Source organism: Trichoderma ghanense, assembly GCF_004382785.1.
Source record: "Trichoderma ghanense strain CCMA-1212 chromosome Unknown scaffold_23, whole genome shotgun sequence".
Lineage (NCBI taxonomy): Eukaryota > Fungi > Ascomycota > Sordariomycetes > Hypocreales > Hypocreaceae > Trichoderma > Trichoderma ghanense.
Genome location: NW_027395686.1, coordinates 59,595 through 75,029, shown reverse-complemented (window position 1 = coordinate 75,029; position 15,435 = coordinate 59,595). Strand labels below are relative to the sequence as shown.

The window sequence follows — 15,435 nt, the reverse complement described above, 5'->3', positions numbered from 1 at the left end:
CTGCGCCGTGTTCAACCAACAGCTGGACCATAGCCTCGTGTCCCATCTTTACAGCCCAGGAAAGCGGCAGGTTCCCGTCATCATCTCTGGACTCAACATTGGCACCTTGTTCCAGAAGATGCTCAGCAATAATAGTAACCGTTCTTTGCGCCCGGAAACGTCAGCTGCGTCGAGATATGCCCCCTTGTCCACCAGTAGCTCAACAATGTCGCGATGCCCGTTCCAGGCAGCCCATGAAATAGGCGCAAAATCTCCCCCTTTTTTTTTTTTCGGAATGATTCACATCAGCACCTCGTTCCAGCAGTTTGGCAACTGTTCCCGGATTGTCGCTCTCAGCGGCCCAGGATAAGAATGTTCTCCCATGGCTTGGGTACCATCCGGATCGATCGAGTGATCCCGTAGCGGAGCCTGTACTATCGGTTTGTACTATCAGTTCTAATCCAAAATGAACAGCTAGATGCAGTGCCGTCAAGCGCGACGGCGGTACCTGGCTATAGTCGTCGAAGCCTTTGGTAGCCAGCAATGCCTGATATGATGCAGCGACTTTCTTGTCACTCTTTAGAAAGAGCCATATAGGGGAGGGACCGAGCATATTGCTGTTGCAAGCATGATGGGCCCAGTTCTGCGCCGCACAACTGTATAAGGGATAGGATTGTAACCCTTGCTCGAAATCATCATCTGATAAGCGGAAGCCGGTGCCACAGGCGTCAGATGACGAGTATGTGAGGCAAACATGTAAAGTACACTGGGAACTTGGGCAAGAAGACATGGGCGAGGCTGCAGAATAGAGAGGGAGTTGTCCAGCTCTTGGAACACATTTCAGGAAGGGAAGATCCTGGTAACAGACGGTATGCGGTGCCGTGGATGTTCTTAGGGTGGAATGATACGGATGGGATGGCAGCGATAGTCTGTGCTCTCACCAAGTTGGAGCGGCATATATAGAGGGCCCCCTCCTGTACTCGACGAAGGACATGGCTAGCCAATGCCGAGGATTGGATATGCAGCGTTCTGTAATCATAGTCTCAAAGTAGCTAGTTGATATACTCTAGTTACTGAGATAGACGTATCGAGGGGGACCGGACTAGATGGCAATAGTAACAGAAAGTAGTGATATAACGGAACAGTACCAGTGACGGTCAAGGTTGGTGAATATCCTCCCAGCAACCAGTTGAATAAAAGCGCTCTACATCGTAACAAAACATATCCAAATGCATACAGCAAATCCATACAATTCCAGATTCCCCTCCCGGTTGCCAGCACAGTTTTATATCAGACCGCCTGAAACACCCATGCATGCTGCTTATTATCAGGATTCAGAGGAACTATTCCCTTTTGAACCGTGGCGATATTCTCGTCCGTCCCTGTGATCACCTCGACTTCCACATCCTCTTCAGCTTCATCATCATCATCATCATCGTCATCATCATCCACCAGCAAAGCCGCCTTGTGGCGGAAGTCATCCAACTGATACGCCATCTTCTGCCCCCAGCCCTTGGGCTTGATAATCAGCAGCTGATAGGCAAAGATGATTTCATTGCCGGACTGGAACCCATCCGACCTGGTCGTCTTCGATGCCATGCCGACACTGGCTCCCACAGCCAGCTGCGGGGTCACGGTATCAGCCCCCTTCACATTGAACATGTATTGCTCTGTGCCCTCGTGAACCAGCGTGAACCCCCTTGCAATCTTGACACCAGTCACCATGTACACCGGGTAGCGGAATATGCTGCTGGGGCTCAGTATAGTGCGGACTTTCTCCTCGTTTACTCGCTCCTGAATCTCCTCCATCGAAGGCAGCTCTTTAAAGTACACCGTCTCCAGCGCCTTCATATAGAATTTGATCTTTTGGCCTCTATTACGTCTCGGACCCAGCTTCACGCTGAGCTGGTCAAACATGCGCGTCCAGATGCTCACGTTGATGCTCCGGAGCTTCTCTGTTGCAAGCGTCCAGTTGTACTCCATCGCCGTCTCCGTCTCCGGCAGCGGCTTGGTCGGCTTGGAGAGGACATGCTGAGGGCGGAAGGGGTCGAGGACGATGTTGCCGAGGGCGATTGAGCCGCCTGGGCGGTACGTCCAGTTGGGAGCGACCAAGTAGGTCGGATCTTGAACGGGGAGCATTTTCCAGCGGAATGGCAGCTAGTGTTTCCTGGTGAATTGACGGTGAACGCGTCGTTTGCAGAGGGGGGATTGTGAATTGCTTGGAGGTGCGGGGTGAAGCTGAGGTATTCCACCAATTGTTACATTTCGCCTGCATCCTCACTGCATATGAAGTTTCATATACAGGAGGAGCAAAATGCATTGCATCGGTCTTTACGCTATCCATCTCTTGGCCGTTTCAGGGACTTGACAAGCGATCTTTGTAAAGCCATCTATGTACAATTGTGCAAAGCTGGCTTACCATTAGGTTTGCAATCTGTACCAAGTGGTCAATGAAGGGAAGATGCCGCATGCCGCGATGGGAGACAAGGAACAACGACTGTCACCTATCCCGCCCCCCGCTATAGCATACAGCTAACTTACAATGATATCCTCTCGGCAGTCGAAAGGTTCTTGATTTTGCGGATTAGAAGAAGAAGAAAACCCAGAAATGCTCCGAAGAAAGGGATGGATCGGAGAAAACTGAGTGAAGTTGCGTCGAAGTTCATTAGCTCAAGTGACCCGACATGTCATAAAGAGGATCCTCAAGTGCAGCCGCTGAGCCACAACAGCGACACCAATTGCCGTCTAGAAGGCCACTTTCAGCTGGGCATCTGCAAAGTTATGGGTGGCATTCCGAGCCTCTCCATCAACAGCTGCGCTGCTTGGCTGCTGAGGAGAGTGATAACCCCTCATGCAGGGCCAAACCGGGAATGGACATCACCGGATGTGGCTGGCTGAGCATCCCCCGTAAGGCAATTATTTTCAACTGAGCCGCTTTCAGCTTGCTCTCGTCGTCTCTTTGGGATCTCACTGCATCATTTCAGCTCAATTAATGACGACCCGTGGAAGATGTGAGCAGACTATGGAAGAACGTGTTGCGGATTGATTCGCCAGATCGTCTCATTTTGATTGAGAGCTGGAGGATTTGGGATATGATGGTAACGGATTTGCAACCTTGAAAATGCTACTGGAGTGCGGAGTGTTCTAAATTATGTCATGGGAGCTGTCACGAAAGGGCCATGATGTAGCATAGGGCTTTCGACCAAGCTGCAGATATAAATATGTGCATGCTGAGAGGATTACACAGCTTCCCTTCTCCGTAATTTGCATCCTGCCAGTCTAAGAAACACAAACCAACATCCAATATTGAACATTTATCAAGAATCTATTCAAGACCACAAGACAGTTTGTTACACGATGGCTGAAGCAGAGACCGTCGTAGTATCATCCCTCAGCCAGGAAGAGAGACCAATCATGGCCAAAGAAACCGTCACAAAGATCGCATCAGCATCCCAAGACAAGACCATCAAGATATGGGACCCAGAGACCGGCTACTGCAAGGCCACCCTCCAAGGCCATGCCGGCGACGTCTGGACAGTCGCCTGGGAACCAGACGGCAAACTGCTCGCATCGGGATCCGCCGACGGCACTCTCAAGATCTGGGACTCTACGACAAATACATGCAACTTTACCCTTCCGCACGCGGCGGGCGTCATGTGCGTCTCCTGGTCTCCTGACGGCACCAAGCTGGCGTCGGCTTCGGCAGACGGAACGCTGAGGCTATGGGTTGCGGAGACGGGCGAGTGTCTTGCCAGGCTCAAGGCGAGCAATTACGATATGCCGACCCTGGCTTGGTCTCCCGATGGCACTCGCATCTTGACAGGCTCAGACGACCACACGATGAGAGTCTGGGACATTTTGACTGGCGAGTATAAGGGTATTCCGGTTGGAAATACATGGACCCAAGTCTTTACTGTTGGCTGGTCACCCGATTCGAAGCTTTTCGCATCTGGAATGGACGACAAGCAGGTGACGATCTGGGATCCAGCTACTGGCGAGCGTAAGCTAGTGCTCAAGGGACACGTCGACACCGTCAAGGGCGTCTCGTGGAATCCCGACGGAAGCGTCTTAATCTCGGCATCATACGATTGCAAGATCAAAGTCTGGGACCCCGTCACGGGCTACTGCAATGCAACGCTTGATGGACACGGAGACTGGGTGAATGCCGTCTCCTGGGCCCCAGAAGGCGTAAAGTTTGCCTCGGGATCCAAGGACAAGACTGTCAGGATCTGGGACACATCCATCAACAAGTGCATACGGGTGCTCTCGGAGCACACGGGCCCTGTTCACTCGGTTGCTTGGGCTCCGCACATTAAGCCACCAAAGCCGCCTCAGCCTCCGGATGATGATCTGGATGGCCATCTAGCCAAGTGGATGAAGGAGTTTATGGACATCCAAGATCGCCTACGTGCTTTCGACGGAAGTGGCAAGGCAAGATGGGTTGATGATACATATCTGATGTTCATGAATGCTAACGATATCGTCCAATATAGCTCTCCGACATTGAATCAGACCTCGACGAAAAGAGAAAGCAGTTCAACAAGGAGACACAAACAGAGCAAACGGTGCTCACCAGTCTCGGCACAGACGTCGAGACGGCCGTGACCAAGATGAACACGGACAAGAAGGTGTACGACGCAGCCCAGGACCAGCTCGTCGCAAAGCTCCGGGAGGCGTCGGCGGACGCCAAGCCGCTCGACGCCCTTCAGCAGATTTACGAGCTGACCTACTTGACCCTGGAGGAGTCGCAGAACAAAGTGCGCTATCTGCGGTTCCGAGAGCAGGCGCTTCGGCGGACGGAGAAGAACAGGGCGTTTGTCCAGCGGGCGATTGCGAGGGCGGAGACGATTTTGGCTCAGTCCAAAGGTTGAGATGTGTCTGACGAGTTTTGGTTGGGCTGAGGCTACTACATAGGTTGGAGGACTTTTGCGCAAGATACTGTAGTTGGTGAAGGTTTGGCATGAGAGTGGCAACAAAGAGCACATGGTTGTATGAGATTGGTTCGGGGGTGGGTTGAAGCGCAACGTTCGTCTGAGCAGTGTCATGTTGCATCAATGATATTTAGGTGGTGTAAACTTGGGACTGTATGAGTGTCATCAAGGCCATGTTTCAGAGGATTTAGAATCTTGCAGGCGTCGTTTTGCACAAATATATTCCTACGTCCCTTCATGCCAAGAGGCATATTACATTTGGGAAAGTAACAGTCCAGAGGTAGTATGGCGGTGTCGCCGGGAAGATGACTTGACCAGGAGGTCTACTCAACGCCAACACCAGCGTTGTGGAGAGAACTAACCAAATAAAACAGAGAGCAGACTGACAGGAATGGGCGATACTAGTATAATCCTATATCTATTCAAAGCGGCCGAAGATGTCGATTAACGCCATCCATCCAGTGGTCACATCATCCGGCAATATGCGTGTTCTAGTTGCTCAAGACCTTACCATGTAAAGATTAATGGAGAGTGTCAACTCAGCTATAGGATGACATACAGTCTGGACCTGAACTCTGAATCTCTCGTGGGCACCTGTTTAGCTCAAGTTCCGTGACCGTGTGGCAAGGGATGATAATATATATAGATATCTATATCTATAATATCGAGCTGATGAACTCTCGGGAAGGATGAGTGAGGATGACAACCTGTTTCACAGTTGACACGACATGCTCTGCGTACTGGAAGACAGTCTGCAGCTATAGGTATATAACCAGCGGAAGGGCTTTATGGACTTCTCCTGTCAAACATCTTTGTAACCTGTTACTGGGAGGCGGAACGGTGTAACAGTTTTGAACCGCCTTGGCAGTTTTACGACATTAGCACTCGAAGGCTATATATGATCCTATCCCACGTACTGTGAACATACCTCTTGACTCACGAGCAAAGGCGCTCTAATGATAGCAGATATTCATTTTTTCCCCTACGGACCTTCTGTATCCACCACTGCTGTAAGTGCTTCTTCCGGGTGATACAACACGGCCTGCGAAAGGATCGGATACTGTATAATGAGCAGTGGAGGGGATCATTCCTGTTCCTTGCTCGCATGTACTTCAAGCTCGCATGATCGGCTTCCAACCAAAGCGCGAGACCGAAGGAAACCCGGAAACACCCCCGAATGCTGACAGGCCACTTCTGCTCCCGCGATCAGACAAGCCGCTTCCCATACGCCGAATGCTGTCAACGCCAACAGAACTAATGCCCACATTGCTTGCATTGCTCACAACTACTGACTATCAAGCAAATCTCCATACAAGCCCTCCCCTGGACTCGGAACCCGAACAAAGCAAGCTGAACACGATCCCCTTCCGGTCCATTTTCTCAACTCTCTCCTCCGCTCACCCAATCACATCGCATCGCAACCCCCGTCACCCTGTCAACACACCCCGAAACAAAACGAAGACCCGACAACGAAAGCCCAGGAAGCCAAACCAGACAGGGCAGTCAAAAGCAGCAAAAAAAGCTCCACACCGAAGTTTCCCGCGTGCCGTCCCGGGTGACTTTACTCTTTTTTTTTTCTTTTTGTGTTTTCGTGCCTGTGTGCGTGCTTCTCGGCCGCGCGCCCAGACATGCAAGAGGGAGGCGTGTGCATATGTATTGGTCTTGACTACTGCAGGTTTGCAGCCATTTCGCTCCCTCTCGGCCACTTACAAGAGAAGTGTCCCGCTCACTTTTTTTTCTCTCTCTTTGGATGCTACCCATCCTTGGGACGCCGTCTTCAGTCTCGACTACTCATTTTCATGTGCCTTGCTTCGCGGGACGTGCGGGAGGCATGTAAGCTGTACATACATGTGCGCATGCATATATGTATGTATGTATGTATGGCATGAGCATGAGCATGATGAGCATGCCTACATGGGCATGACATGCTGTATCTAGTTACATGCTTGCGTGCGAGCACCTTGAAGGTCCTTGAACGCTACTTCGCACCTCTGCCCTCCCTGCCTTGCTTCAACGTCAACATGAGGCATCTGCCTTACATGCATGTACGAAGCGGCATGTATCAAGTATGCGAAAGCACCGCAAGGGGAAACGTGCGCTGCATACATATCGACATTCCCTTCTCTTCCTCTTCTCTTCCTTTTCCCTTCTTTCTTCCTTCTGCTGCACACTCCGCCAACATACATGGACTCCATACTCATTCCGCGAATGTCCGTGTGAGCCCGCGTCTCACAAAAGGTGCGAGTGGGCTCCTCCGAACCAATGCGGACAGCCATGTTGGGGATAAAAAAAAAAAAAGGCCGGCTTGGATGATGTGTGATGATGCGCGCTGCAGGAGAAACCAGGAACCAGACTGCAGACAGGCACATGCTTTTCTCTTTTCTTTGTTCCACACTCGTGAAAGTGAGAAATGTCCTGTGATAGGGTGGTGGGTTAGGTGATGAGGGCTGCGAGACCTGGTGCATGAAAAATCAGTTCATCACGAGAACGTTTGTTTACTACCCGATGCCGAATCGTTATTTGATGAGAGGGTTGACACTTGAAGCTATCGCGTGAGGGTATCAACACCACACATCGATATCTTTGCACATCTTTTTTCCTCGCTTATGTATGTACCATATTGCCGTTTCGGACTCTTTGCTTTCTTTCTTCTCTTCTTCTGTTCATCCTTCTCCTTTTGCGATCGTCGGTATCAGAGCCGTTTCAACATATCAGAATATAATCGCGCATCCATAAACCGCTCAACCTCATAGACATCTTACCCTCTATATATTACACAGAAATCGAAAATCCTCCCCCAAAGCATCAACTTCCTCCCCCGGCCTCCATCCCCTTTCCCCCCCTGTCCCCATGCCCTCCAACGCAAGCCCACTCACACACATCTTCCCTCCAACCCCAACCTATCGCATCCCCAGACTCCTCGCCTCGGGCATCAATCAAAATCACTGACACGATAAAAACAACGAAAATGGGTGTCTCGCCTTTCCTTCCTACTGGACGAAGCACATCCAGTCCCCCCCATCGCGCTTTCACGTAAAAGGCAGCTTTTCTTCCTCTTTTACTTAATGAAGAGCACCCTACGAAATATATATTGACAATAGCACACACCGTTCTATCGATAAGACGCGCGACGGCCGGGGTTCCGTGTGCATTGCATGATGCATTTTTTTCTTCTTCTTTGCTTTGCTTCTTATTAGGAACTGCATGATGCATATGCAGGCTGCATCCTCTTGTCACAAGGTAAGAAAGAAAAGAGGGAAAAGGTGTGTGGGCGGATGGGAGAGAGTGGGAGAAGAGGGTGTGTGGCGGGTGTGGCTGGCTGAGTGCGGATAAATGTGATTTTTCTTTCTGCTATATATGAATGCTACCTCTTCTATTCAACCGCTATCTCAAAGAATCGAAAAAAAGGGGGGGGATAATAGCAGGAGAGAAGCAAAAGAGGAAGAAGGAAGGAATACAAAAGGAAGCAAAGAGATAGGTGATAATCGGAGCTGACGTTTCAAGTCGCTGACACGGACAACTGTGGCGGCCAAAGAGAAGAAGAAGAGGCCAGGAAGCTGCTGATTCCGTCCGGGTCCAGCCCACCTGCGCTCCCCGTCGCCATGCAGCTCTTGGCCCATCCAGAGTGCGACCATCTCGAGAGGAAGGGGGGGTGTATGCAGACGGACAGACGGACAGACAGAAAGACAGACCAGAGGAGCTGCAGTATGAGTGGCCGTCCGTTTCATGGCATACTATAGAGGAGAGCGGCAGACGAAGGGTGCGCAGTTTGCACGGATTTACATGGATCTCGTATGATTCAGATGGAGAAAAAAAGAAGAAACTCCACTGATAATCGTTATTGGGGTATTATATAGGTATCATCAAAGTCATAGTATACAAGAAAATCCTCTCCAAAACGGAAGAGAGGAGGAAAATCATCGCTCGCTTGTAAAGAACCAAATGCCAAACACGCGTGCCCTGTTGAACCCTTTTTTTTGTGTGTTTTGTTGTGGTTTTCTTTTCTTTTCACTTTTGGTGTCATCAGAAAGACCTTTTTTTTCTTTCAACCACCAAGCAGTACAGGGAATCTGCTCGAGTCGTCCCAACAAATAGATAGCTCGTATCAAGACAAAGGAAATGAGGAATACAAGCTCAAAGGGGAACGAGGGGACATGTCATTGTAGGTCACAAAGACAAAGAAAAAAAAGAGGAGCGATGACGCCAGAAGCATCATGCCCCTTTACTCCCATCGGTAGGCACCGTCGTCGTACACCACCCGGTGGCGACGGCTGCCCGCCCCGACGGTGGACCGGCGCCGCGGCATCATGCGCTCGGCAAGGCGCTGGCGCTGGGCCTCGTCTTCCTCGCGCTGCTCGTCCTTGCGGGCGAGGAGCCGGGCCTTTTCCTCGCGGCGCTCCTCCTCGAAGCTCATGCGCCGCACGCTCTCCGTCAGCTTCTTGACGTTGGCATCATCATCGCCGCCGGCTGCGGCCTTGAAGGACGAGGCGCGCAGGGGAGCCGGAGGCATCGGCACCGGAGGCCGCTTGTTGATCTCGGCGTTGGCCTTGGCGATGCGCAGGCGGATGCGGCGCTGTCGCTCTTCCTCTTCCTCTCGCTGCTTCTCGACCCGTCGCTCTTCTCGCTCGCGGCGGCGTCGCATTGTCTCCTCATCATCCGCGCTGCTCCGTCCGTGGCTGTCGCGAGAGCTGGTGGAAGAGTGGCGATCATGCTTGGAAGTTCGGCTCGAGGGGACTGCCTCAACCACCTCGACCTGAATGCGTGGTCGCTCTACCCGCTCGACTCGCTCCACACGCTCGGGTCGCGTCCGCTCATCGACAATGACGGGCCGGCGAGAGAAGCTGGAGTCGGATCCCCGGGGAGAAGAGCCATACATGGAAGTAGAGGCGAAAGCATTGGCGCTGGCATTGGGCGAGGGCGGCGCTGTGCTGGGAAAGTTGAACGAGGTAGGAGGAGTTCGCGGAGTGGGCGGGCTCTCCACCAAGACGATGCGCTCGCGCCGTGAGCCTGCATTGTGGCGATCCAGGTCAATCACCTTTTGTCCGTTGATGTAGAAGCTGGAAGAGCGGCGCCGTGAGCTCGAGTTGCTGCGGCGCGATCGGTCTGACTCGTCCCCAGATCGGTAGTTTGGTGTCCCGGATCGCGGGCTGTACGTGGGCGTGGGCGGGAACTGGCTGACAAAGGGAGAGCTGGGCGAGGTGCCCAGTACTGAGTCGTTGTACTGGATGAACTGGTTGGGGTGCTGGAAGACGACGTTGTTGGGACAGGGCTGGCCGTGCTGCGACTTGTGGCAGAGCACGGGCTGGCGCGACTGTTCCTTGTGGCCGTCTGAGTAGACGTAGGTGTAGACGTTGGTGGTGCACATCGTGACTGAGTTGCGACCGGTGGTGGTGCGCGTCGTACGCAGTAGATGTGGCGAGCCTGAGATGGAGAGCCTCTCTTGGTGGCAAGTATATGGGCCGAAGCTGGTCCTTTTGTGTGGTGTTGACGACGGCAAAGGGTGTTGATGCTCAGGTCACGGGTCAGGCGGGACGGGACTATCAAGACTGGTTGTGTTTGATCTCTGTTCAAATGGCGATACCGATCCAGGTATATCTCCCGTTGCTCGTCTTGCTGGTTGGTTGGTTGGTTGGTTGGTAGATGTAAGAGTGAAAGAGAACAAGGCAACAAAGGTGGGTATCAAGAGCCTTTTGTAGATTGTTCACGTTGCGGTTCAGTGTCGAAGGGCCCCTTTGATCCTTGTCCGGAATGCAATGCAAGACAGTTGCAACGGGATAAAGAAGAACGTGTGGGGGGTGGTTGCTGTGCGTTTGTTGCCTGGAAGAGCTGGATCGAGAGCGAGGTGAGGGTGCATCGCCGACTTATTATAAAGACAAGCAGGCGGCGAGGGAGTGCGAGTGGGCGTGGGAAGCCCAGAGACACAACCGTGGCCGCTTTTGGCCGTCGCGTTCCTGTTTCACACGCCCCCCTCCACAGCCCTTGGCCAGCCATGTCGAGTCTCGACAGAGTCCTGCACATCGACCCCTGCCGTCTTTCCGCTTTCTGCCTACTTCGTGCGGGCTCCATGGGGGGGTGGGCGTCGTCCCCGGCGAGGCATGTGAGGCATCTTCCAGAGCGCTAACGAGGCCAAGGGCTTCTCCGATGACTCCCTCCTGTTCGTCTCCACGTCCGGGTGTGGGTGCGCAGCAGCATCACCGCGGGCCAATCCAATATAGCGGCGCGGCTGAGCGTCCATACATAGCCACGGCCGGTGGGTTTCCCTGGCTTCCCCAGTCAGTCAGTTCCTGGGCGGCCAGCCAGAAGAGGGAAGGACAAGAGTCTGTTTGCGATAGAATTGCTTGCTTCAAGCAGGTGGTACTCGTCGAGGCAGAGCGAGACGATGGACGCGAATAGCTGATGCAAAAGTGCAAACAGGCTGCCGTCCATCGTCGACACTAGCATCTAGCACCTCGCTTCCTGCTGTCGTCTGTACATCGCAAACATCCAGAGAGGGAGCCAGCGCTGCTTCGCTCACGCAGACTGCAGAATTTCGAAACAGGCACGCGCGATTCTTCAGCGCCGGGGCTGAAAATAGCAGCACAGAGGGCCTCCCGACATGCTGCTGCTGCTTGCATATGCGCTTATTCGAAACAGCGCGAGCTGTTGGCCAATGGCAGAGACCGGCAGCAGCGAAACGCAGCAGCTCAAAATACCGTCAAATTGGAGTGAGAGACTGGCAAGAGACAGCGCTCAGGGCGGCTGATGAAGTTGCTGGCGATGAAGCAGCAGCGCTCCGGCTCCTCTTTAGCCCTACTGCTCTACAGTACTTTGAGAAGATCGAGGCCAGTTCTGGCTCCGACGACAAGCCAAGCCCATCCTCGCAGTCTCTGTCACCAAAAACTGGCCAACGAAAAGACCGCGGTCCAGGCCGAGGATGCAGAACACACTGACGCACGTCTCGGATCGCGGGCCCAGATGGGGATTGACTCATCCAGTTGCCTGGCAGTAGCTCGCTCTGGTGTATCGTTCGAATTTCGTACAGGAGCATCACGAGCATTCGCATTAGCAGCAGCAGTAGTGCGAGTCTCTTCGTCGCCCCGGTTCAGTCTCTGCCTAGGCATCCAGCATCGCACTCGCATCGCTTCCCGTCGGACTCACCTGCATCAGCCCAGCAGCAGCAGTACAGCATAGTAATAGCTTCAGCTCGGCGATCGGCGCCATTCGAGCGCAGCGTCCGATTGACTCTGTTGATTGTCCAAGACGGGACCGACGGACTGACAAGCCACAATGTTGGAGTCCTAGAATGGGTTGAGGAGCCAGTAAGCGTCGAGCTTAGCAGCGGGAGGATACCGATGGGCCATGGCGCCGGTCCGCTGCTAGGCGCGCCCTGTTAGCGCAGCCGCAGAGCCAGCACCAAAATGCTAACAGCACCCGCGGCAGGGGCACCAGCACCGTCATCGACCTCCCGGTCACGTCAGACGGGACCCTGTCGCTCACCAAGGCCACTAGATTCCAGGCTTCTGTCTGCTGCTGCCAGGGCTCTTCAGCCGCCTGGGCTGTGCTGCCTGGCTGCCATCAATGCCCTGATCCATGCCCCCAGCAGCACCTGCAGTGAATCACTGACGGAGACTCAACTGGAGCCCTCGCTAAGGGCCCTAACGCGAGCCACAAGCCACCAGCCGGCCATGCGCCACACCTCCAGGAGATTGCCGGCACTCGGCCTACTCTGGCGATAGCGATACCCCAGGCTGTCTGTGCCCAGTCTCACTCACCTTCACCCTCGCTCACCTTTCCGCTTCACTGCCTCATCCCAGAGGCAACCGGACGCCGATGATGATGCACCGATGGCGACACCCGATCGCGGCAGCCCCAGCTCCCCGGCCACAGCCTCGCTGACGTGCAGCCGTTTTGTCCGAAGAGCCTCAACTCCAGGCGATGCTGTGCATCCCCGCGCCGGCCATCGCTTCCAATGTTTGCCATCATGACGATATCGCGGCGAAAACCTCAGTCAATCCTGCTCCAGCATAACTCCGCTGTGGAAGCACGGCCGAGGAGGACAAACAAGTCCTACCAAGCACAGAGATGCGCTACTCGGACCGGCTACGCAATCGCCAGATCGGCTCGCCAATGATGAAGGGCGCTGGTGATGGTCAACTACCGGACTAACTGAGAGGAAGACGCGGTCATGGGACTCGGTCCTGCATGGCCCCATCCATCCCTCCATCCGTCCACCCACAGACTGGACCGGCCATGCCAATGACACACTTTGGCCACAACCCACCAAGCAGAGCACGTCTGCCTATCCAATGCGGGAGCAGCATCTTTATCGACAAGCACCATGATGGATACTATCAGTTCGGGGCCGATGGGACTTGGAATCTGCTAGTGCCTTCGTCTCTCCCACGAGTCTCACCGTGGTGACGCACATCTTGCTGCCGGACGCTCTTTGCATTAGCCCTCATGACCACGACGATCCAAGGGTCTGTGGACGTACATACGAGAACACACTACGCATACGAGGCATGGAGCACTGCGTACTTTGCTTCATTGTGGCGAGAGGGTGCGGGTTCTAGCAGGGAAGTGCCATGGATGGCTTCCATTGGCTTGTGGCTGTCACCACCAGTTCGGACGTCAGATGGCATGTCGTTGCTCCTGTCAAGACAGCGGCGACTACTCAGACGTACCATTTCGATACGCGGTCCTGTGAGTGAGATTGCTTCCTCCGAACTGCCTACAGCCATTCCCCCAACAATCGAATGTCCCATCCTTCAAAGGACTTGCACACCCCTACATCAACCGTTGCCTTCAACCGAGTCTGCTGTCTGTCGCAATGTGGCTCGCTTCGGGGAAAGACCTGCATGACCACATGTATCCGTGCACATCACGTCTTTAGCCATGAAGGTGTTCGCCTTTCGATTGCGTACGCAGCTTCTATTTTCTGCTGCAGACAAACTTTCGCATAGGCATCTCTCCCGTCCGTCAGCACCCCTTCACGCCGTCCATCATCAGCAGCAGACTAAGCCCGTTTCTTTGAGGGCTGCCTGTATGGCGGTTCCGTCGTCAGCACTCAATCCCCCATTCCGCTTCGTCCCAGCTGTGGCGCTCTACATGAAGCGGCCCCCAAAACAATTCACTAACCATGTCTAGAGTCTCTGTCCATATTTGGAGTCCTCAGCGGCGGCGGCCTCCCTGCGTGGCGTCTGGAATACGAAGGACCACCAGCCGATAATGACAGCTGCGTGGAATGCGCGAGACAGAGAGATGTTGGAGTTTATCGCGAAATGTCTTGACTGCAATATCACTTGGGAGGATGATGGGTTGCACCATGCTTCTCTTCAACATTGGCACTTGCAATTCCATTGCCCGCCAACCCTTGGACACTTCCCTTTATCCACTCTCACTCTCGCAACTTCCATATTGCACAGTCCCTAATTCGCCCATGCATCGGTTGAGACTTGGACTTGGACTAATTCGCTCGACGTGCAGAGCAGGCATCCAATCCCATTGTCGACGTTCCTCATGCAATGCAAGGACGCAGTAGCCCAGACAAAAGGGGGGCGTGCAGACATGCGTCGCTTCCCTGAACCGGCCGTCGCGCACAACTTACACCCCCCCTCCCTTGTCCAGTCTCTCTTGTTTTATATTGCATGCCAGACCAAGAACTGAGACACAACCGCGAAATGCTCGCTCGAGGTTTCGCTGTCTCGACAACCCTTATTCCCACTACCAACTCCGGAGTGCTTTCCTCTGATTCTCGTGAGGGTGAGGGCAGTCAGCCCTGCTAGCCAGAGCTGTGCGCCTTGGGGTGCCCATCTGACCTCGTCTCGCCAAAACTGCTGCATTTTGCCGAAGCGCGAGCCATTCGGAGGGCTTCCGCTGGGTCACTTGGCCATTTCTGGGAGGGAGCACGCTGCTCTGAAAATTTTCTGGTCGTGATCCAAATTAGGGCTGCCGTCTCTTGATGTCCTTGTCGTCGCTTGTGCGATTCGGCAAGTGAGATCTGGTGAGTGTGTGCGTACGAGGAAGCCCACGCCAAACACCAGCCACATCTCAGAGTGCTCGTTAAAGTGCCTATTAAACTCCAAGACAAAACGGGCGATTGCATTGTTGACAGGACAAGAAGAGCATTCCTCTGCATGGCGGGCAACACAATAGGCAGTGTCTCGCGCAGATTCAGCATGCCTGTGCAGCCGGCCGTGGCTTGGCCGTTTCCGTCGGGTCGGATTCTTCCCCCTTGTCATTATCGCGGATCGTGGAGTCTTCTTGACGCGCGCCTCCACAGGATCCCCTGGATGGCTGTTTCAAAATCGTCCGGGCTAGCACTTTGGTACAACGACCCACTGTCCCGATGAAGCGGTGCGGCTTTGGAGTCTCACAGCCTGGATGCTGCTCGACTTGGACGCTGGAGCTGGGGTTGACAAAGCGTCTGCTGTTTCACCCAACCTCCGTGCCCCTATCTCCTGCGTAAAGCCATGCATGCAATACGCTGGAGGCAAAATGGAGGCAAAATAGTCAGTGAGCCCATGATAGGGAGACCTGTATCTCA

At 53.7% G+C, this 15,435-nt stretch overlaps 4 protein-coding genes across 4 annotated transcripts; 1 reads left to right on the top strand and 3 right to left on the bottom strand.

The window, feature by feature from the left end:
• Positions 1–1,269: 1,269 nt before the first annotated feature.
• Positions 1,270–2,118, bottom strand: CCMA1212_010210 (uncharacterized protein; the record flags this gene model as incomplete). Its single annotated transcript, XM_073707262.1, has 1 exon — positions 1,270–2,118. One exon carries the CDS (start codon positions 2,116–2,118, stop codon positions 1,270–1,272), a length of 849 nt encoding a protein of 282 aa, XP_073554187.1.
• Positions 2,119–3,336: 1,218 nt separating this feature from the next.
• Positions 3,337–4,850, top strand: CCMA1212_010209 (uncharacterized protein; the record flags this gene model as incomplete). Its single annotated transcript, XM_073707261.1, has 2 exons — positions 3,337–4,419; positions 4,473–4,850. 2 exons carry the CDS (start codon positions 3,337–3,339, stop codon positions 4,848–4,850), a joined length of 1,461 nt encoding a protein of 486 aa, XP_073554222.1.
• Positions 4,851–9,132: 4,282 nt separating this feature from the next.
• On the bottom strand, positions 9,133–10,275 carry CCMA1212_010208 (uncharacterized protein; the record flags this gene model as incomplete). The annotated part of the gene is made up of 1 exon (XM_073707260.1): positions 9,133–10,275. The coding sequence occupies one exon, from the start codon at positions 10,273–10,275 to the stop codon at positions 9,133–9,135; it is 1,143 nt and encodes a 380-aa protein (XP_073554223.1).
• Positions 10,276–11,253: 978 nt separating this feature from the next.
• On the bottom strand, positions 11,254–12,110 carry CCMA1212_010207 (uncharacterized protein; the record flags this gene model as incomplete). The annotated part of the gene is made up of 3 exons (XM_073707259.1): positions 11,254–11,429; positions 11,845–11,998; positions 12,048–12,110. The coding sequence occupies 3 exons, from the start codon at positions 12,108–12,110 to the stop codon at positions 11,254–11,256; spliced, it is 393 nt and encodes a 130-aa protein (XP_073554224.1).
• Positions 12,111–15,435: the final 3,325 nt, after the last annotated feature.